The sequence below is a fragment of the Falco naumanni genome, chromosome 14 (assembly GCF_017639655.2).
Source record: "Falco naumanni isolate bFalNau1 chromosome 14, bFalNau1.pat, whole genome shotgun sequence".
In the NCBI taxonomy this organism is placed as follows: Eukaryota; Metazoa; Chordata; class Aves; order Falconiformes; family Falconidae; genus Falco; species Falco naumanni.
The window spans coordinates 6861470-6884496 of NC_054067.1; the positions used below are offsets into that span (position 1 = coordinate 6861470).

The window sequence follows — 23027 nt, forward strand, 5'->3', positions numbered from 1 at the left end:
TTAATTGCATCTGTATTTCTAATGCCAGAAAGATTCAAGTCATGCTGTTCAGCTAATCCAGCCTTGATTCAGCCGAGTACCAAAGCAGGGGTCAGTATTTGCAATGGAGTGGACTAGAATGTTAAAAAAAAGCCCTTTTCATTTAAAAATTACTGTTATGGGAGTCTACATACACTTCTTTTGTATTGTTCTATTTTAAACACTAACTCATGTTATTGACAGTTTTAAAGATGGCCTTTCATTGGTAATTAAGAATTTGAGAAAGAAAAAATTATTCTTATGGACAGTTTAACTTACTAGTACCTAAACCATTGTGCACCTTTCAAATCATATTTTTGTTTCCATACTAGTAAGTATGCCTCTCTTTCTGGTGGAAAAATAAAACCTGGCTCAGTAGAAATTTGAATAAAATAGGAAATGTTCACAAGAAGTGATTAAAATCAGTGCCATAAAATAACTGAATATGCCTTTATGTAAATCTGATGATGATGCGTGTGACTTCCATGAATATCTGACTTGTTCCTCCTCCTAGTTAGTTGGGTCTATTTTTTGGGGGTTTTTAAGTTTAATAAGCAGAAATGGGGAAGGCTTCTCGTAAGGCTCAGCTCAGTGCCACAGGCTGTGCCAGCTGGTGCCTCGGTGGCACTGTGCAGCCATGCCCGAGGCACTCTCCCAGTTTAAGGGCTGAAGCTAATGGCAGATGTGCTGGTCCCCCACAGCCCTCCCCGCAGCAAGCCGCCCCCCGCACCGGGGAGTCCCCCCCTGCACACCACCTCTACATTTGCTTCAGCCACTCCACAGCATCAACAGTTTGTACTGGTACGTGTAGCCACAAGGTACAAGTTCCCTGCTTGGAATAATCAGACCAGACCATGCCTGCGCACATGAGGAAGCCACTGGGAAACCGTGGCCCTTGGCACACCCTCTCACAGCCCCTCTCCCCCCCTTCAGACATTCACGGCATACTGGGACATCGCCTTTCCCCCTAAGTGACCACTTTCCTTGAGGAGAAACCCTTCGCCTCATTTGTGGCCACTTACTGCAAAAATCTAGCTTCACCCGGCTTGAATACAAAACCCGAAAATGCCAGCTGCCTTTGGGTGTGGGTGCCTACCGGCTTTGCAGATGAATGTGTTAATTGCCGAAGTAATAGACGTGGAGGGACGTGGGCATGGCGCGGTAAAGGGACTGGATTATGTTGGGACTTGCTCACTGGTAATTCCCCCAACACATGTATTTGTCCTGTAGCTGCTGCTTGCGGAGCTACTGTTAAACATCAGGTGCCTGCAGCCAGCAAGTGTGAGAAGCACACAGAATATCACCTTTAAACAAAGTCAGGGTCCACGGCTAGCGCTTTGACCATGGCTACTGTATTTTGTGTTGAACTCATAAGGTACCTACAAATTAATCCTTATTAAAGGAGGCTTAAGGGATCCGGACCCCTGCAGAAAGCTAGCAGTAATTCCACACGAGGCGAAGCTTAGCGGGCAGGCGGGTGCCGTACTGCCGGGCACTGCTGCACAGGGACAGCCAGCCCTGGAACAGCTCATCAGGGCGCAAACGGCTGGATCAGCTAAAAGAGCATTTGGTTTCTGTAGGGTTTTCCTGGACTCGGAGAAATTTAATTCTCCCAAAGTAATATTTTAATTGCCAAAGTAGACACGGTGGAGCTCTTCCTAAGTGCTGATGCAGCATGCAATAAAGCCTGTATCTTCCTCCTGAGCAGATGAGTTCATGCAGGATGCTCCTGTGGGGTCTTTGAGGGGATGAAGCTGATGCTGTGCTGAAGCACAGACAAATCACTTTTAAAAGGCCTGATTGTTGCCGTGTCCTCGTTCGTATCACACAGTGTGGATTTCTTTGTAAATGATTTCAAATTTCATTTAATATTACAAGGGTTACAATTATTTATTTTTCTGATACATTTCTGTCTTCCTGCTTTCCTACCATTTTTGATAGGTGTCCAGTATATTGGAAACACCAACAAACACCCTCGTGCCTTAAGTGAATACGGCAGCAATTGTTTTCTGCAGAGGGAACAAGCACGGGTTCAGACACAGGGGTTCAGGAAACCATCAACAACCAGGGCACTGAGAGCGGACCAGCTACAATCCAGCACCCCAGCCTGGATACAATCCAGTTCCCCCACCACCCCCTTGAATGTTAGTTGCACTAAAGACCTTAAAAAGCAGGTCGCTCTTTGCTTATTTATTTGGAGATATAGTATTTGAAATGGAGAGCTTATGGAGAGCTCTAAGCACCCTAAAGGATCATTAATAATTGCAGCACAGTAGTGAATTTCCCTCCCTGTTATGGCTGCAGATAAGCAGAACCCATAAAAATTGAGCTCGATGAAAAAGAACACAAGCACAACCATGCCCTGAACTGGAGGGGGGTTTAAGAACCTCAACAACTAAGCTTTGCTAATCACTCATGACTAATGGCGTTTCAAACATCATCTTCACTGCATTTGAGCCGGGCGAGAAATGTCATGGATTCCTCTGAGGCTTGTTCTGTCTTTGCCTGCTAGTGTGGGAGGGATGGATTTAGAGAGGACACAGCACAGAGGCACTACCACTCTCTTCAAAGCTGACCCCAGGGGCTGCAAACCTCAAGACTCTTAAGGAGAGGGAGAAAAAACAGCAAATGGAAATATCCCTCTGCACGGAGAAAGAAAAACAATGGGATGTTCCACCTCTGTAATCCAAAAGGAGGGATCGAATTCTTTGCTTACAGACCTAAAGATCAGTCTTCCTAACTTCAAAGCCATACACCAGGGACAGCAAGAGCTACCGGCTGTGCTCCTGCCTCTACGTGCTTCTGGCCATTCATGCTTGCCAAACGGAGTAATTTCTCTGCTAGTGGGTCACTTTTCAAGCCGTGGGTCTGAGCTGTGGTCACTTTGCAAGACCTTTGTGTGACGGGAAGCCAGCCAGCACTCAGCCTGTGCGCAGAGCAGAGGGATGCTGCCCAATTTCCATGGGGAACCAGACCTCCAGGCACCCCAGAAGTGCTGCCTGCAGGTACACAGTGGTGTCAGAAGATGGAATGACGACTGACTGAGCACATTTTAGGACTTCTCAGTGCAGCCTGAGGTTCCCAGGTATCAGAAAGGGTGTCAGAGCAACACATCACCCATAGTAGCTGCTGGTAAAAGCTACTTTGTAGGGTCCAGTAACCCAAGGATATCAGGGCATGTTGAGGGGCCAGGTCATGGGCACAATGTGTTTTTAACATGTTAGCTCACACTTAAAACCGCTGATACCTGACCAGCAACACGCTGCATTGAAGTCTTAACGTGTAGTAGCCGAGCAGCGCAAAAAGGCATTAAGGTGTTAAGAGTGCAGCTGGCCGTGCCTGCTGTAGTTTGCCAAGGTTAAGCCCACGCATGCTTTCCCCGGCTGCCCACAGTCCCTTCTGAGACGCTACTGCTGTGTGCAGATGCAGTAATTAAGGGTACATCTGCTCTGTCAGCTGCAGACATGCACGTGTTGCTTCTGCCTGTGCTCGGACATGGGTCAGCCGGAGCCCATCACCCTGTCTGCGGCTCTGTGCCAGCGCTGGGGTCCTGTCCCCCGACGGGGCCGGTGCCACCACGGCTCAGCAGCTGCCTGGGCAGGGGTCCTGCATCCGTCCGCGTGTGTGCAGGACAAGAGGCTGAGCCCCCTGCCTGGGCTTCCCCCGTGCAGAAGCTGAGGGTGAGGGGCAAAGGGCCAGCTTCTCCCGCGCGTGGCACCGTCAGGCTCTGCCACAGGCTAAGAGAATTGAGGAGAATTAGGAATCAAATTAAAGTCTCCCTCTCCGCTACGTTTCAGAGGGTGCATACGCCGTCTGTAGCCTTTCTGCTGCTGCCGAGAGGCCAGCGCCATGCCAGGCAGTTGGTTTGTTCAAGGCGGGGAGACGTGTAGGTGGTCCCGCTCCGACAGACTGCGGAGGCTGCCCGTGTTCGGGGGACTGCCTGTCCTTTATATCCCTGCTTCATTCCTTTACGCTATTTTACATACTGAAAGGTTTTTGTAAAGACCTTTTCCTTTTACCTGAAGCGTGCTTTTAAAGGCCGTAAGGTCTGGCTGCTCTTTCCACTCCCAAAGCATTTGTAGTTACAATTAAGATCTGTGTTAAACCTACTACCAATTAGCCTCAGCGCTGTGAAAAGCATCAGGCCCAGGGAGGGACTGCTTTCCCTGGCTGAACAGGGAAGGAAGAACAGCAGCCTGCTTTAAAAGGGAAAGAAGAACTAAAAGCCTACAGAGGAGAAAAGAGCACTGTCTGGTGCTGAGCAGCTGGTGGGTACAAAGCCCCGAGCATCGGCCCTGCGGGTGGGCGCAGAGGGAGGTGCTGCTGCTCAGCAGCCCCAGCCCCCGGCATGTCCCCAGCGGGGCATCACAGGGGGACACAGCACTTGCCTTGCTGGTTTGCTTCACTGGTTAGACTTCAATAGTGATTCAGTCTCCCAGTCTGAGAATGATTTACCTACTTCCCTCTTCTAAAAGGTCCAGCAAAAAAGCTTTGCACTTTTCCTCTTTCTATGCTGTCAAAAATTTTGACTGTGTTTTAGGAATCTATCGTAGTTTAAAAAATAATAGGGCTTGAATTGGTAGGTTTCTCCTGGGAGGAAGAAGAATCTTTCGGCACCATCAGTGTGAAATGGCAAAATTAAGGTTTTCTTCCACCTGAACTGGCATTTTTTGATTTATGAAAAATCAAACAAATCTCATTTTAATGTCAAATCTAATTATTATAATTATCAATTATTATTACTACCACCGCTGTTTGAAAATTGCTAACAAACTACAAGGTCCTGTTGTGTACTCTCTAACAAGATTCCTGGCTTCTCCTGTCGGAAGCAAAGCGGTTTGGGAGTACCTGCTGGGGCAGAACTCCCTGCCTCCAGGGCTGCGTCCCCACGCTGCCACAGAGCAAGCCCTTCTCTGTAACCACATTCATTTGTACAAATTTTCCATTGCAAAACCAGAAGGAAAGGTCCAAGAGGGCCAGCTGAGCCTGTCCTCACCTTTGGGGGGGTCCTAGGGCATGGCAGGCTTCCACACCCTCCAACCAGCCCTGACATGACGGGAGACAGGGGAGGGAGAACTTCTAATGGGAAGTATTTCAGTGTGTGTATCCCCAGTAACGTGCAGCTCTTGGGACTGTCCCAGTTAACCGAGTTAATGCAGACCCCCAGCTAGTCTGGAAGCGGGATCAGGGCTGTGACACAGCACCCCTGCACCCGGAGCCCCTTCCCACCCCTCGCCACCCGGAGCCCTCCGACCCAGTGGTGTGGAGGCTGCAAGGACCCGGCTGCACGTTCTGTCCTGCCTCTACACCGCATCCCACAGGAGGCAAGTGCGACAGTAACAGCGAACTGGCACACAGTATACATTAATTACAGTTAATTAGGGGTTTGGCATTAAAATGACCAGCCATTCACTTCCTGTGACTGTCCTAAGAGCTATTTCAGAAGAGTTGCATGCATGGGGCTATGCAAAAACAGGGCACGGTACTCAAAAAGCTTGGTAAGAGCCCCCAGCAGCGCCAGGTGGTGGTGAGAAGCTCGCTGGGTCAGGAAACGCTGTGTTTGACAGATGATGGGTCACCGTTTATCACCTGAGAGAAACGCAGTCTGAAAGACTGTGTTTTCTGCCACAGTTCAGCTGCTGGGTACCTGGTACCAAACCCAATCAGGCCCCTTTTATCTCCCCACGCCTGTCTTCCATACATGCTAATAAAGGCATTTATAACCTAATCTCCCTCTTGTTTTCCCGAAATGGAATCCAGAGGAGCCAAAGATGACAGTCATTTTGCAGACAAGGCTCACAGGGGCATTAGGGTTAACGTACAGTTTTAGCTCCCTAATAGAGTTTTAAGCCCCTGAGACATAAAGGAAAATCAGCACGTAAATGAGGTGCTCGCTCCAAATAATTAGCACTTCCAGAGCACTTTTCAGCTTCAAAGGGCTGCGTGCACATCCTTGTGAGTGTGGTACACAGCACTCTCTCGACAGATGGAGAAAGAGGCCAAGGGTATTTCATGATGTTTGCAGACAGGGCTGGGAAAGGGCCTGGAGGGCTGTTTTCCCTGCTTACAGAAAGCCAGGTGGATTTCTGCGTGGCTTGCTGGCTCAGAAGTTCAGCTCGGCAGGATGGGGAGCTAGCTCAGCAGCGCTGGGCTGTGAGCATTAACCTGGGTCTACAGTCAAACCTCACGGGATGCATCTGACCTTTGAATAATTGAGCACTGCAGCGAAGAGGCTTCAGTAACCGAGCTCGCAGTGAGGAGAGGAGCTGTTGGGGGTCAGGGAGGGAAACATTCCTCACTTTTTCATTAATGAGAAAACACAGATGAAAACTGGGCTTCGGAATACAAAGGAACAGAGCTTTTTTGCAAAGGAAAAGGACAATGGCAGGGTGGGCTTGGGGTTGTTTTAAGGAATGGTCCATTGTGCCTGTGAGGCTGGTTTTTGGTGGTGTGGGAAGGTCACAAGCACGGTCAGGTCAAGGGGAAGCGGCTAGGGCTCAGTGTGATGCTAAGGAGGCAGAGCTGGGCTCGTCCCAGGGCGCTGTGGAAAAGGCAGCTGTAGCCAACCTGTTTATCATGGAATCACGGAGTGGTTTGGGCTGGAGGGGACCTTTAAAGGCCACCGAGCCCAGCCCCTGCAATGCGCAGGGACATCTTCAACTGCATCAGGTTGCTCAGAGCCCTGTCCAACCTGGCCTTGGATGTTTCCAGGGATAGGGCATCCACCACCTTCTTGGCAACCTGTGCCAGTGTTTCAGCACCCTCATTGTAAAAAACTTCTTACCTATATTAAGTGTAAATTTACCCTCTTGTAGTTTAAAACCATTACCCCCTGTCCTATCACAACAGGCCCTGCTAAAAACCCTGTTCCCCACCTTTCTTATAAGCCCCCTTTAAGTACTGGCAGGCTGCTCTGAGGTCTCCCAGGAGCCTTCTCCAGGCTGAACAACCCCAGCTCTCCCAGCCCTTCCTCGCAGGAGAGGTGCTCCAGCCTCTGATCATTTCTGTGGCCCTTTATCCGGACGGATCTTGCATGGTATGGCAGCTACACCGGCCAATCCTACACGGCTCAAGTCCCGGAGGCAGCACCCCATACCACACCTTTCCTCCCCTGGTGCAGGCGGTCCCTGTGCCCTGGCTGTTGGCAGTAATTTCAGTTTCTCTTTTCTCATGCCTTTTGCATATGGTATGATTATTTTTTTTAAGGGAATAAACCGTTTCACTGCTCGGTACTTGCAAATATATCAGAAGGATCCAATTACAGCTAATACTCTTGATATTTCTTGAACCACACACAGGGAAACTGAGGGTTTAGGTTTGCACTGCGGTGTAATTATGCTTGCAACTAAACTAAACCCTTGCTTCTGAGGTTCTCGAGGTACTTGTACTCTCCAAGAGGTAACACTGGTTTCCCATATCTGAGGCATGGGGAGTTCAGAAGATTTGCATAATGTCAAACCTCAGTGCAACAGGGAAATGAAGATACAACCTAGGGATCCAGGCCCCTGTTTAATGTCTCTAATCAGTAGATTCCCCTCCCTCCCCTTAACACAAGACTACAAACCCACTGTTGCTTATATAAAATATTTTGAAGTCGAATAGGCTACCAAGTATGTAATAAGCCAATCAGGACTGACTGCTCCAGAATGAATAAAATTCTGCAAATCTAGCAATTACCTTAAAAAGACTGATTCATTGGAAAAGAATTATCTCACCAAACATTTTGCAAGAATGATGTTATGTTATACCACAGAAATTCTGAGGTGACTTTTAGAAATTACACTCAGCCATGGAACAAAAGGAGGCAACTGAAATACTCGCTTCTGCTCAGATATTTTTAATAAAGGAAAGCTTGTTAAAAATAAACTGTAAAGAAGATTTGGGCGGAATCACAAATCATCTCATTAGCATTTGGGGGAAAAAAAGCAATGATGAAATATCAGCTTGTAAATTCTTTTCTGCAAAGCCAATTTTCTCCCCCTTCCATCTGGTTTATCTGTATTCCAAAATTCTCATTTTCAAAGAAGTTTCTAAAATGGCAATTCCAGACTGTTTTTGTTCTTACCAAACAAAGCAATGTACACCCAATATAGAAATATAAGGAGGAATGCAATCGATTAGACTTTTTTTTTTTGGTTTGACAGTTGATTTTTAAAGCCAAACCCAGGGTTTAAAAAGAAAGAAAGATGTGCGTGATTTCACACCTGCATTGCTTCTTACCCTGAAAAGCAACCATGGGGCTAACCGAGCCTTTAGCCTCTGCTCAAACAAAAGTGGCATCAGTGATCCGATGAGGGCCAGCATCATAGGATCAGACCTTTAACGGGAGGGGCACCCTCCCAGCGCTTACAAGACTGACAGAGAAAAAGGAGACATGGCAAATGCAGAAGCAGCATATGAAGGGCAAATTGGAAATTCTGCTGTAGACAAGAATTTGCAATTTGCCCAGTGCCACTTCTGAACTCTGATTTGGAGAACAACAGCAAGCAGTAAAAAAGTCACACTTTCCTGCAATGAAATGATTAGAAAAGCAGACTATAAAAATGGCACTACAAAGAAATATCTAGAATTTTAAAGGTGGTATTCAAACAGATGATCTTTATTTTGCAGTTTATTAACTTTGAGCATAACTTTTTTATGAAGAACATTAAAATGAAGGTTAAGAGAAACTTACCCCATAGACCAGTTCACCCACCATGCCATTCCATATCTTAGTCTCAGGGTCCCTAGCTCCATATTTCCCATCTCCAACAATTGACAGTTTGTATTTTATTCCAACATGTTTTGCTATTTCAGAAGCTAAGTCTACACAATATCCTTCATATCTCTCATTCCCTTCTAGTTGTTCATGGTTTTTCTTATACATTACATATGGTGATTCCTTTGAAACAAAAGTAAAGATCAAAAGTCTATGAATGTAAAATACAGCTTTAAAACATACAAAACGAGAGCTGTTACTATCCTTTATATTACTGGCAAGTATTTACAATATCTCCTGCTTTGGTACAGAAATTAGAAAGACAGACTTCTGCAATTTAAAAATCCTTGGCTGATCCTACAGACAACAGGACTATTCCACTTAACAAAGTTACACTTTTCTTTGCAGAATTAGGCCTGATGAGACAGTCAAATAGCATCACCGTAGTAATAATTCAGGTTTTAGCCTTCAAAGAACTGACATACCCAACACCTGTACCATCAAAACAATTTCCTAAGGCCCCAGTGGCCTAGAATGGGGCTCTGATGGAGATATTTTCAAAGCAGCCCAAGGGAAGCTAGGCTAAAATCCTCAGTAGCAATTTTTGTCACTAAATTCCCTCAGCTTTCTTAGAAAATTCTAGCTGAAACGCTGATTATATCTCGCTAAATCCATAGGAGTATAAAATACAATGCTTCAGGAACATAAAATTGGCTCATGCTTAGTAGAATTGCAACAGGCATAAAAGTCACAAACAATGCTGTACAGAACACATCTGCCAGAGGCATTGGGGCTGAGCCAGGTGCTGCTGTTTATGAGAAAGAGGAAGAGCTTTACTCCTTTGGAATTGCACAGGTGTAGGTCGCTTTTCACCCAGTGCTAGAGCAGTTCCAGTTCTCTACAGGCTCCACTGTGCCACCCTTACTCAGTCCACAGGGGTTGAGTTTACAGGAGCTGTACCTGAGTGAGGGGTGCAAGATTTGACCCTACAGCAGGAAGGCCAGATCCTGCAGTCATTTACATACATGCATAATAACTTCAGTTCTGTGAGGCATTTGATTGAGTTCAAGTGTTTGAGAAGCAGCAAAGCGCCATGTCAAGCTCAGCGAGCTCCTCCTGTGAGTAAACTTACTGATACACATAGGAGTTTGCAGGGTCAAAGATGCCGAACTTCTCAGCCACTTGAAGTCACATCGCATTCAACATCTGCCTCCTGGCGAGGTGTCTAACACACCTTAGGAGCCATGTGTCTTTTTTCCTAAACACAAACACACTAAGAACATAAAACTTACCAAGATGGTAGTGACTACTATAGTTCTGTTCTCCACAGATGAAGTGTCATTAGAGGGAAGCTGATCTAAAGCTGGCACAAATCTTTCATATTCGTTCCAATAACCAGCCTATAAAAATAGAGATTGTTACCTCATTACATATGTTCACAAGGCTGTGGTGCACGCACTTGTCACATGAGCTGTCAAAATATAAGGCTTTGCAACCCTTATTCATGCAACATTTTTGCCATTAAAGGACTACATTACCTTTTATTTAATTTCCTTAAAGAAACAATGTTCTCAAGCCCACATGCAAATAAATACAAGCCAAATCCAAGTGAAAATACATATGAAGTTCTCTCTAAATCCACATCATCACGGTGCCTGTGGAAAAAAATCCTATGTATCCACAGCATAATAATATACTGTAAACTAGGAATAAACTGCACAGCACTCTGAGTAAAATTCTTTGATTTGGTGATTTTTGTCCGTATTCTGCTGCGGTTTGGCCAGCGACGGCAGTCCCTGCAGAGGCGCCCGAGCTAGCTTTAGAGAGGGTGCACAGACATCGCTAGCAATGCCAGCACAGCAGCACTACCCTCAGCGTGGGGTACAAAACCCACGAGGGGACTATCTGTCGGCTGCCTTGCGCTGACCTTCGTGGAGCGGTAGCTACATTGCTATGCTACTACACTCCTTTTTGCATTTCTGCACAACACAGAAGTAACGCTTTTGTCTGCTCTGTAAACCTAAGCTGAATGGCTGGGACAGGACCAGAGGTATTTTGTTATTGAATATGTGCAGAGGAGTTTATGGAGTCTCAGCAGTGACCAAGCAGGTCAGGTACCTATAGCCAGGTGACATCAGGGGGATTTACGTGCCTCGGTCACAAAGATTCTTCTCTTGATACTCCTGAGATCCCATCTACCTAATGATTTTTGAAAATCTGCCCTGAATTTCTTTTATAACAGGGACCTAAGCAACTATCCCACTAGGATCTATCCTTTATTTAGGAGACAATAGAATGCGAGTAGCAAATCCTAATTAAACCCAAACTTATTTTCTGTTAATTTCTGAAGGTTTCTGAAATACACGGGCTCCAGCTTCACCACAGCTCCAAGGCCTGTTACGGAGAGGAAGGGAAAGATGGAGGGGAGTTTAGGGGATAGGGCTGAGCACAGGACCATGACAGCAGGTATTATGCTTGGCAGTGGAAAAGCTCCAGAAGGATTTTAAGAGAAGAAGCGGGGTCTGAAGCTGACATGGAAACCAGTGCAGATACCGAGCAGGGTGAGTTGTTTGGTCCAGGAACAGAATAGAATGAGGTTCCTGGGACAGGGAAGACTGCAAGAAGGTGGGGTTTCCTCAGGGTCCTGTTATTACAGTGTCTGTGTGGTATTTTTGAGTTTCATTGGTTTGTGAACTATTCGTGAAATATATTCAATAGTTGTGAAGATGTGAAATGTGGATGCATATCTTGAAACTCACCTTCCGTGATCCACTGGCTTTCATTTCATACACATCAATTGTGTAATTTGTTCTCCGCCCATAGGTGTCGAACTGGATGTTCCCCGTCATTCCTTGAACTTGCACCTTAAGGGAATAAACAGAAAAAAACCCATTTTAATAAAAGATTTTTTTTATTTAATAAAAAGATTTTTTCCCCTCTGTTACATTTTGCAGGAATCCACTAGTTCTAGTACAATTTTTATCTGTATGAGACTTGTAGCGCTTTTGACATGGCCAGTTATATTCTCGGTAATGGAACCAACCCCAGTTCTCTCAGTTTCAGCTGTACGTATTCTGTTAGTTAGTACTCAACTGGTGACTCACTACCGCAGAGTGAGCTGTGTTTAAGTATAGGTGAAATTCACCCTGCACATATATTAAATGTAAGAAAGACTGATTCTGCCATGCTTAGTCACACTGGGTTCACTGATACAGCATGGAGTATCCGTGAAGCACATGCAACAATTCAGTGCCATTAAACCCCTCACAATATGGTACTTAGTGATTTGCAATATGGACCAGAATCCCATATCAATGCTCCTTCTGGGAAGGGCTTTATTTTAAGATCAGTCCCAGTGTAGGAGAAAGGAATGAATGTCTTCTCTGAATGAGCAGAGACAATTGCCTCTACTGCTTATGGAGTTCTGGTCTCCATCTGGATGGATGGGTGTATAGACATTACCATTACCTACTCACATGAATCATCTTAAGGGGAAGTATAAAGTACTTTGTTTCAAAGAAAAAAAATCTTTCTTATTTCCCTGTATTAAAGGGTGAGATATTTCCATTTATCACTTATCAACGCTGACAAGCTGTCATCTCAGGCAGAAGGGGTAACAGTCTGAAACTTCCGCAGGGGTAAATCAGCTTTACTATTTAGCAAAATGATGTAGAAGATACAGGAAGAGGTGATGGAAGATTAGTCAAAGGGAAGCTGCTCAGGGCTGATGACTGATACGCTATTTATGGTTTACAGATGGTGCAATCAAACTTGTTATGGCAGACAAGGCCACATAAACCAGCCAGAATTCCTTGGACCCCAAATTATCCAGTGAGTCAAATTCAGGCTGACATAGAAGGAGTGCGATTTTTTTTATGAGTAAGTGGTTTTGAACCTTTCTTAAAAGGGCTCGTATCATTTCAGGGATCTGGAAGAACATGTGAGTTACTCCTGTCTCCAGAAAGCTGGAGAGGTGAACGGGACTTTGAAAGCAAATTTGCCCCTAAGATGTTTTACCAACTGTGGACCGAGTAAACATATTTGTAGGGTAGCTGACATATAACTCGCAGCCAGATGTGAGCGGCTGTGCCTGCTTTTGGCACTTGCTGGAAGCTGTCTGGCTACCTTAGCACAGCAGTGACTGCGTGTCTCAGCAGAGCTTGTTAGGTCGGCTTCATCCTGATGCGTATTGAGACGTGAGCATTGTGCACTTGACATCTTTTGACTTCAAATTTAATTTGTTTCTATCTTTGGTGGGAAAACTCAGCAGTTTGCAAAACCTGGCTGCACTGAGGCAGGCAGACTCACCAGGACTCAGAATGCTTCTGGTAGCGTGCGGAGGCAATCGCAAATGGAGTGACAGTGCCCAGATCTGTTCAGGTAAACTGCCTGCCACTGATCTGATGTCTTAGAATCAGCTTTAGAAACACAGACATGCACAGTTTTCAAGGCTGTAGGGAAGCAGCCTCAGGGAATGCCTATTTTCCTCTTGCCAGCAGGACAACTAGAGCGTAGCACTGAACCTTCTGCTGGCATAAGGTATTTCAAGGATGTCTTGAAAAAATATTCTCATCTGAGTTGCTGCTATAGAGCAGAGAGGAAACATTGTAGAATCAAAGTTTTTTTCCTGAAGCAACGATTCAAGATCACTGCTTGAGTAGAGGGAGAGAGTGTGATGGATAGGATGGGGTCTGGAAGGCAGTGTGGGATCACCTTGGGTAGCACTTGTTGGAGGTGTATATAAACCTCACTTAGATGATTTTTAATAGCTAAAACAATAGAAGGCAACCAGCTGAAAGTCAGACTTCTGCATGTTTTGCTAATCCTAAGTTCGGCTTTGTATATTCAATGAGTTACGTTTTTAAAAAAAGGGAGCGTCCTGTAGCAGCGCTGGTTCTGCTGACATGAATACCTCACCTCTCATTCATAGGACTTTTCTGGTTTGCTTGTAATAAAGTTCAAATGGACAGTACAAATTCTTTAACTACTGTGAAGGCTGAATTTAATCAACTTCTCTTCTAAAATGTGTAATGGTACATTAGTGAACATGCAGTTAGGGCATTTGTTAGGAAGTGACATCATGCATAAAAAGAGCTCTGGCAATGTGAGACTGAACCATCTTAAGAGTGATATAATCTGATTATAACCTTCTATAATCATTATGACTTTCTGCTATAATCCTTCCAATTTAGTAATTGAGAAAAAGCAGTAATTAAGCTAAGTGTATGAAGGCTGACCTAGGATTTGTTTATACCTAACATGGGCTTAATTCTGATCTCACTCACTCCAGTTCTATGCTTGCATTAATAGAATCTGTTCTAACAGGTTTGTTTCAGAGTTATTTGAGCCAGATCAAAAGCAGACCATAGAATCATAGAATGGTTTGGGTTGGACGGGACCTTAAAGATCATCTAGCTCCAACCCTGCCATGGACAGGGACACATATTCTTCTTGTCTTTTATAGCTACCAAAATGTTATCAAATGTTTCCTGTTGTCACTTGCTTTAACACACACAGCAGTCTTAAAAAGAGTTAAAATAAACAAAATTAGCAATATAAGTGAGGTAGGATGCCATGCACTAAGCAGTGTTAGGGATAAAGAACAGGCCACGCAGAAGGTAATTAGGCTGAGTGCAAAGTTACACCAGGAATCAGAACTAGTTTGAGGCTAAACTGTGTCAAGGTTCAGGCTGGTGCTGAAAGCCAGCAGTATTGCTATGAATGACAACATTTTTTTCACTGCTTTAAACCAACCTGAGTCACTTTTTACTGGCAAACTATCAAAATGGCATACATGTGTTTAAGTTCATAAACACACATATCCCTGCAAGATTCACAATACACATGCTGAGGACCCAGTCTAGGTCTGTTGGCCACATTTGCAGCCTTAGCCTGACTTTAGAAACCCCCAATCTATGTTTGTTTGGAAAACGGCTCACGCTCACTCTCATGGGAAGCTTGGGTGTTACGGGGGAGTCGGACTGTAGGTGCTTTGGTGTAGACAATCAGGCAGCTGCTGCACCGATACCACTGGGATGCAATTTTGGCCAAAGTTTTGAGAGCTGATTTGCTATGCCTTGCCCTCTGTTGAATATAATTTAGCCATCCTTTGGAGTTCATCATTAAATTTGTTTTTTTTCTTTTATTTTCCTGGGGAGTTGCAGCTGTTCGTGCGGGTACAGAAACTGTGGACATGGAGTGGGAGGCAAGTTCAGTCTTGGCAGAATTGCTGCTGTTGTGGAATATATACATTCATTAGCTGGTATGTTTGCCCTTACCATTTTCAGTGCTCTTTCTATATCGATTCCTTGGCTCCATGGTACTGCGGGGTTAGCCAGGCAGTCTCCAGCACTACCTCTCCTGGAGACATCCACACGCTGTCTTCGCAGGTAACGGAAAGCTTCTGCTATGACTAGGACTGCATCATGGGTCAGCGCAGACGTATACTAAAATTGATGCAAATAAAATACGGTGACAAATTGCAATCTTAAAATTGCCTCGGGTTTATCAGGTCTAGTCCTCTTTGTTAAAATGCGCTTGGAAGAATCGTGCTGGCAAGCCCTTTTGCTTGCTCTCTGTCTTGCCTCAGGTGCTTTATGTAGTTTAACAATTCCATCTATTTCAATTAACAAATTAAAAATACTTTCATTTTGTATAGCATATAGCAGCAAAACAAAAAAACCCACACAGTTTTGCATTGCATAAAGTATTTAAATGAAAGCTTGCTTATCTAAATAAGGTCACTACAGAAGTCTGCAATTCCATGCTGACCCATACTGCTACCGATAGCAAAGAAGAGCTCATAGCTGGTTTTCGCTTGGAGTATTGTTTTTCTTTTTAACAAGATTGTCAAGACAGTTTTGAATTCAAGTTAACATAAATGATTTCTGTTTGGACCACAATCCTGACTGGGTAGCATCTGTGGCAAGAAGCAGATCAGATTGCTTTTCTTAGAAGACAACTATATAAGCAAGTAATCACAAAATACACTTCAGGCATTACATCTCCTTGGTAATTCCCCATCTGTCTTCTCTTACTCCTTACTTACTTACTTACAGGTAAATCTGAGGAGGGTGATAAGCTTTGTATAGCAGCAACGCTTCAACAAAACCCCCACACTCCTTAACTACTTGCTCCTGTTGCTGTCAGCTTCGTCCACTGCTTGTCCTATGTATCTGGGGAGACATCCCCCAATGCTACAGATTTAGAATCACCTATGAAATGTCATGGATGTGTTTTTTCCACATTTTTTCCACATTTATGTGTTTGTCTGAAAGTTCTTCCCTCCCAGAGTGGCCCAGGTGTAGGAGATCCTGGTTTTCAGCAGCATCACAGCACACCTACAAGTCAAGGGTGTGTGTAGAGGACACCACCTCAACACATACGTACTGGGAGCAACTGAATATGCTCAGTGTGTAAGACCAGCTGTCAAACCCTTTGTAACTGACCCTTCGTATTTCCCCAGTGACTGTAAGGGAATGAAGAGAAGCAAAAAAGAACGTAAGGGGTGCCTGCCCTTCTTTTGGATGTCTGTGTGAGACTGGAGCGCTCCTGGCTCCCGACGAGCCTTATGCTTCTTAGTGCCAGAAGACACGCTGCCCATGCGTGGCTTCGAAGGGTGGAAATCCAAGCGTCAGCTGCACGTTCAGCTACTCTGTCTGGGTAAGACTTAACAAATTCAGAAGTTAATTCTATCCTATAGGGCAGGATAGGACAATAGGTGATCTTTTATTTCTTAAAAAGGTGTATTATCTTATGGCAAGCTCTTTGGTTTGATATAAAGCCTTAGGAAATCTAAAAGCACAGAACGAGGCGTGTCTGCATGTGCAGACCAAGAGATTCACATCTGATAAAAAAAAGTGCAAAGGTAGGATTGTGAAGAAGGTTATACAGCAGTCATTCTACCGAGTTTTAAACAACAGCAGTTGTTTAAACACCAGGTGTGTGTGGGTGGTTCCTGCTCTGCCTGCATCTCGGAATAGGCGCTGTTTTGATCCTGCCCACCTTTACCTCTTCCTGCGATGCTTTGCAATGATCACCCTCTCCTCTTTTAGTAAGTTAACAAAGATTACATGTCACATTCCACACAACAATATAGAACCAGATAGTAATTTTAAGGTATTTGTTCTTGTATTAAAAAGATCTTGTAATAGCTGTCCAATCTAGTGCTACACAAAACTTACACGCTGATAATTTTTTCAGTAGACTGCGTCAATTGTCAGTAACCTTAATGCAGTCCCTTCCAAGTCATGCCAAGAGAGCTATCTAATTTTCTACTTTATTTGAATTCTACTTATAAATGCATGAGCATGCAAAGAGAAAAAAGAGAGAGAGAAGGGAATGGCTGATAAAATACAGAATAAATTAAACATCAGGGCTTTAATCTCTAGGCAATTTTATTTCCTAATCAAAAATATTGTACATCAATTTTTAAGTATGCTTTTTGTCCGATTGACAAATACTGTGCACATTTCTATAATGAGCAGTACATTTGTGGAAAGGTAATGTAATCTTTGTGTTTGTACCATATACTTAAGATTCTTTTTTAAGGATGGAGAATCATTTTTCCCTCAAGGTAAATTGCTTTCAAGTGGAATAAAATCTTCTCAGGTTAACTTTATATATTTCAGAGCTTTTAAGATTAGTGCAATACTTACCATCATTTCTGCATCGCTGCTAGGAAGCTTTAGAAAGCCCGTCTTGGTCCTAACCAACAAGGAGCACTACGCTAACCTGAGTTTTGTGGTCCTCTGCTTGCCTTTCTCTGCTTCCTCTGAAATGCCAGCGAGGATGCGGGATGGGATTAAGATAGTTTTAAAACTATCCCATGAAATCATGTGATCCCAGAGATGGAGAACTATGTCCCTGAATGGCATTGGCCACCTCACAGCAGAACGTCAAAACTGGTTCCCGTTCTGGCTGTAGCCCCCCACAGTATGCCCCCATCCATTGGACTGGACTAGATTTTCCCTTCCTAGCTAGTGTTTTATGCTTCCCCATATTGTGTCTTACTAAGATCAACACATTACTCCTGTTTATTAGCATAATTTTGAATTCCAATTCTGTTCATCAGTTTGTATGTGTCCCTCCCAGATCAAGGAGGAAAGACATGAACTGTCTTATCATGGCTGTGGTTCTTGGACAGGTTTGGCTTCCCTGAGACAGTCAGTGTACATGATGTGGAGGACTGAACTCCCGGGAGGGACAGAATTTAAGGTCCTCTCATCCACCACCAGTCCCAGGTTTAATCCATCTATGCATATTGATGAAAAAGAACAGGCTTCACCAAAAGAGGAAGGAACATAATAGAGGAGTATCAATAACATGCAGTGGTCCTAGAAGATTTTATGACTTCCATCATCAGACAGAGTACCTTTGATGCACTCCTCAACTGGACAGTGAATAGCATCCCCCTCTACTCTAGAGATGCTGAAGCAGAAAAAAACCTGGGGGAGATATTAACAGGTTGCGAGTCTCCCAGTAACAGTAGCCTTTAGTTCAGCCAACCTATGGCCTGACATTTTAATTCAAAAAATTTTTGAAAGTTTTATTGATTGCAGATATAATATCCAGAACATTTAAGTAAAGGACAGGGATGCAAAACACAGGGTTAGATTATGAGGGCAACTGTCAGCAACGACTAGGAGGTAGCAGTGGCTCCTCAGTGAATCCAGAGCTATTTTATTTTGCACGTGAAATTCTCTATTAGCATTAGAAAGGACTAGTAACACACAGTTCGCAACTAAAAACTAACCAAACTAGCCTCCTCAACCACCCCAAGACTAACTCAAAGAGTTGAAGTTTAAGTTTTTACATCTGCTGCGCAATGACAGCATTTGTTCTTGTATCACACTGATACAAGGAACTGAGGAACTGAGGAACTCCGAGGAGCTGCCACCACAGCGGGCACCTGCATTCAGCTAACAGCCTCCGCCTCTTTCTCTCTTCCAGAAGGGCAGGGAACGTTGCAACGTATTCTAATCAGGGATCTGTATCATCTGGGGTTAAAAAACCCCAAATAACTGTTAAAAGCAATTCATCCAGTCTCCATCACTGTCAGTGTAAAATAAATACCTTTAACGGTGAGTTTTTAGCTTCTGGGAATTCCCTTTCATCAAGCCTCACCCAGCGTTGTAGGAACTGTTGAACCATTGGGTTTTCGTTATTAACAATCTGGAATCCAGTAATGTTGGCACCTCCGTGCATCACTCTCTCCAGAACAATGTCTGTGAAACCCTGGGAGGACACATGCAGAAAACAAGAATCATTGCCACCCAAAGTCCCTTTTCTTTGGCTCAGTTTTACCTGCTACAAGCGTAACACAAAAGAAATGGATTGACTTCCCTTTTGTTAACTGAAAATATTCTACCAAGGAGACAATTACTATCACAATTGCGACAGTGACAGCGGCACAGAACAGAATTTAAAACATCTTCTTGTTCAGACTTTTGAGATAGAAATCTGCCCTGTTGTGCTGTGGGAATGTGGCACATAATATTCACTGGTCAGAAAGAAAACAGGGGGGAAACTTGAAGTACTATTTCTTCTTTTCCCCTCAACACGGTAAAAACTGGTTGAAGACCTCAATCCCATTTGTACAGCAAAGTGCACATGAAGGTTCAGCGCTGGGAGCAGAAAATGACTCAACACCCATGCTGTTCCATGGAAGCAAAGTGCACACCTCTTGATAGGCAGCTCTCCATCACAGCATTACTTAACATTTCACTTGCAAACCTCACGGTATGATGCTCTCCCACTCTGTTATTTATACCCGAGACAGTAAATTGGTGTCTTTTTGATTAGTATGACTTGATTGCAGTTATGTTTATCTGAATGTTAATGGTTATACATGCTAAAAGGCAACCCAGAATAAGAACCCCTGTATTTCTATGCACACACTAATCAGTGAGATCATGACGGGTTCTTATAATGCAAAATGACACATCTTTAAGTCATACAGTACTTATACTAAATAGAATTATTTTAAAATTTGTCTTTTCTGCTTTCATCACACCAAAAAATTGATACAGAGAATATTCTAGTAAGTGGCGTTGCTAATGTGAAAGTGTGAGTTTTGGAAAAAAATTTTTTGTCTGACAGTAGACACAAAACCACAAAATTAGTCTTGCTACAGGATCAATTACACTATAACATTTCTTCTGCAGAACTCTACCAGATGGTGTTTCAAAGGCGTAATAAACATCCCTGAAAGTCAATTCTAGAATCCAGAAGCTCTGATACAGATACAAATGTACTTTCTTGTCCTGGTTGGCCAACACATACACAGGCACACCCCTACACTCTGAAATACAAAAGAACAGCTAAACAGCTTGGCCGGTTTACTTGATGGAATTGTTCTAATTTGCAGCTTTTTGCTACTTATTTTATACACAAATGTGCCACAATTACTTTTCCTGCGGTGCTTAAATTTCAAATATGTTACACAGAAGATTACGGTTATCAAGTGTCTTATTTATGAGGATACAAATTAGTGGAAAACATACAATTAAATTATTATTTTAAAATTAGTAGAGGATATGAGATTCTTAGACAAAAGACAGACTGTAATTGAGTACAAATGACTGCAACATACCCGTTTTAGCATTTACTGAAGTAATTTCTCAAAATCCAAGAACTCATTCATGCATTTCCTCTTTTGCTGATTAAAGTTGCCACCACCTGAACAGAATAGATTACCCTCTAAAATGTAGCTATACTTGTAATGAAGGGAAGTCCTTACCAGGTTAGCCAACATGTAGTGATAGCCTCTAGAATGTTTGCCCAGGATTACAACCTGTGTGAAGAAAACAATTACGTATTATTCAGCTGTAACAGGATGACTCTTAACGAGCGGAAACCAGCCAGAGGACGAACATTTTGGTAACCCTCCATGCCCAGTCCATGGGCAGCAGGAGTATTACAGATCTGCGGAGGGCTGCACTCATTTGTGCTTTTAAAACACATGGGCAGGTTACAAAGAGTAACTCACAAGGCTGGGAAGACTCTGCTCACGGAGACGACCTTACCTGGCAAACTCACCCTTGTGATCGCAGTGTCTCCCCTGCTGACCAGCTTCGTTTTAGTTACCGGTTCAAGTATTTCTGCTCTGAAACGATAACGCTCTATCTGCCCACTCAGTGAGCGCCCGTTTACATCGTTCCTTGTTTGTGAAGCGTATGAGGGGTGGGTGGCATGTCCCAGCCTCTCGCTGTGTTTATTAAACTGCACGGGCACAGCAGGGCTTGGTAGGCTCCAGGTTGTACGGGGGGGTTCCTGCCATGAGAACCCTGGCCAAGCCTTGTCATACAAGAAAGCTTAAATTCCTGAAGTTACAAGCAGTGGTCGTCATTGCCTTTTGACAGCTTTGAAAAGGCCCGAAAACTTGTCGCTTCCAGTGCCTCTAAAGGGACATGTCTGACCTTTCGTCAAAATTTATACTAAAACTAAAATGTTGCACGTTCCACTAAACCAACATCTCCCACCCTCCCTGAGCGCACCTGGGCATCTCTCTGTACAAATGGAATCGTTAAATGGGATCGCTAAGAGACAAAAAAAGCAGCCGGATGAACCAAGCAGCTGAATTCAGTGAGGTAACAGGGAGGAGTGGGGCAGCACTCCCGGGCAAGCCTGAACTCCTGCCTGAATTCCACCACCTGGGTGCTCATCCCACGCCGGTAATATCGTGCTTTTGCAGAAAGGAGGAAAACCCACACCTCCCCCGTCTGTGCAGCTGGCTGCTGGCTCACCCGCAACACCCCTTCTGCAAGATTATGCCACTGCATTTAGCACCATTCCCTTGCCCTCAGATTATAATCTCAGCAACATGCACCTAGTCCCGTGGCCATCGGGTGGAACGATGCCTAGCAGCATGGATTTAATTAATAATTGTGGTGATCACATGTGTCAGGACAGAATCAAACTTACCAGACTTGCTGGGTTAAACTAACAGAAGTTAAAAATAGCAAACATGCCGGCGATACACTGTAAGTGTATCACTGACTATCTCCTGTGAGCAGCTCAAGGGAACAGATGATGCTTTTTGATGGAGAATCATCTGAAAATCTATGCACACCATACTAGTGTACTTCTCTGGTCACAGCTAAACCAAACGCCATACTCTAAAAGACATCTTTTCAACATGACCACTTACGTCTTTGCTAAAAACAGATGACATTTGAGTCATTGACTTTAGATATGCTGCTGAGCCTGTTAAAGTTCTTGATAAATTATTAGGCTCCCAGTTGCCTCTTTGGGTTGTCTTGTCCTTAATAGATGCCATTTCTTTCAAATTCACATTTAATTCTGTAGGAATTTGCATACTTTCAGCAGTCTGAAAATAAATTGCTGTTCAGGTCCTCTTGAGAACTGTATGTACACTCCGTTGGTAGAAAGCATCTGATTTCCTACACTCACATTTGTTTTCTACAGAAATGTGCAGGCTTCCTTCAGATCATCTGGTGCGCATGCTATTTGCATACTGAATTCTCTGTATGTTTTAATTTCACCTTAAAGGCAGCAATTTACTTTTAAAAGGTTAGAGACCAAGAACTTAACAACAGTAATACTATTTGGAATTTTAACCTTAGTAAAAAATAAGACGGCTTTTACATTTCTATCCAGAAATGTGTTTAAGAGAAAAATGCCACGACAGATGAAGTCAGAGGCTGTAAGAAAAACAGACATGGAGCTGCTACAGGCATCAGGAGCAATACTGCAAATAGGAAATGTAGGGCTCATTAGCATAGATCAGACCCAACCTCTGTCTCATCTGTTGTCATGTCTCCAAAAATGACCAGAAATGATAGTTTGGTCCCTTAGAGAGGTCCAACATACTACAGACCAGCTTTAATTCATGAAGCATCTTTCAGAAGTGACCTGCCAGCATTTCGGCTCACACAATCAACTGCGTTAGTTCATAATTATTTAACTTGATCTTAACAATGTTTTAAAATTCACTACATGCGCTGTCCTAAATCTTCATCAGCACAACTCTCCTCCCTCCCTTTCACCCTCTACCACCTGTCCAGCATCTTGAACGGAGCTGCTGGATTAGCCAGCCCAGCCGAAACAATCACAGACATCAGTGTAACTCCTAGGGGAGCAAAGGAATGGATAAAGCTTTTTTATGAAGGAGGAAAACAGGAGTATAACAAATAAATCTCATCAACAGCTGATATATTGTGAAGCTTATACAGAAAGTGGGATATTGAATAGTGGTGCTGAATAGAAAGCCAGGATTACAGGACAAGGATTTCACAGAGCTACATGTCTTTGGGAAGTTTCACTTCCGAGACTTAATATTGCTTTCACC

The 23027-nt window shown here is 43.9% G+C and overlaps 1 protein-coding gene across 5 annotated transcripts in view; it reads right to left on the bottom strand.

Annotated features, from left to right (window-relative positions):
* GRIA3 (glutamate ionotropic receptor AMPA type subunit 3) overlaps positions 1–23027 on the bottom strand; it is a 152672-nt gene that overhangs the window by 45319 nt on the left and 84326 nt on the right. For 4 of the 5 annotated variants that reach the window (XR_005830928.1, XM_040614274.1, XM_040614273.1 and 1 more), the window contains exons 5-10: positions 20457–20510; positions 18791–18952; positions 14995–15162; positions 11476–11580; positions 10009–10116; positions 8693–8899 (exon numbers count right to left, since the gene is read on the bottom strand). Coding sequence is in view for 4 of the 5 variants with exons in the window: in XM_040614274.1 (XP_040470208.1) it covers positions 8693–8899; positions 10009–10116; positions 11476–11580; positions 14995–15162; positions 18791–18952; positions 20457–20510 (804 nt within the window). In the remaining variant the exon portion in view is untranslated. The remainder of the gene's footprint in view (positions 1–8692; positions 8900–10008; positions 10117–11475; positions 11581–14994; positions 15163–18790; positions 18953–20456; positions 20511–23027) is intronic. The other variant, XM_040614272.1, reaches the window with a different exon arrangement.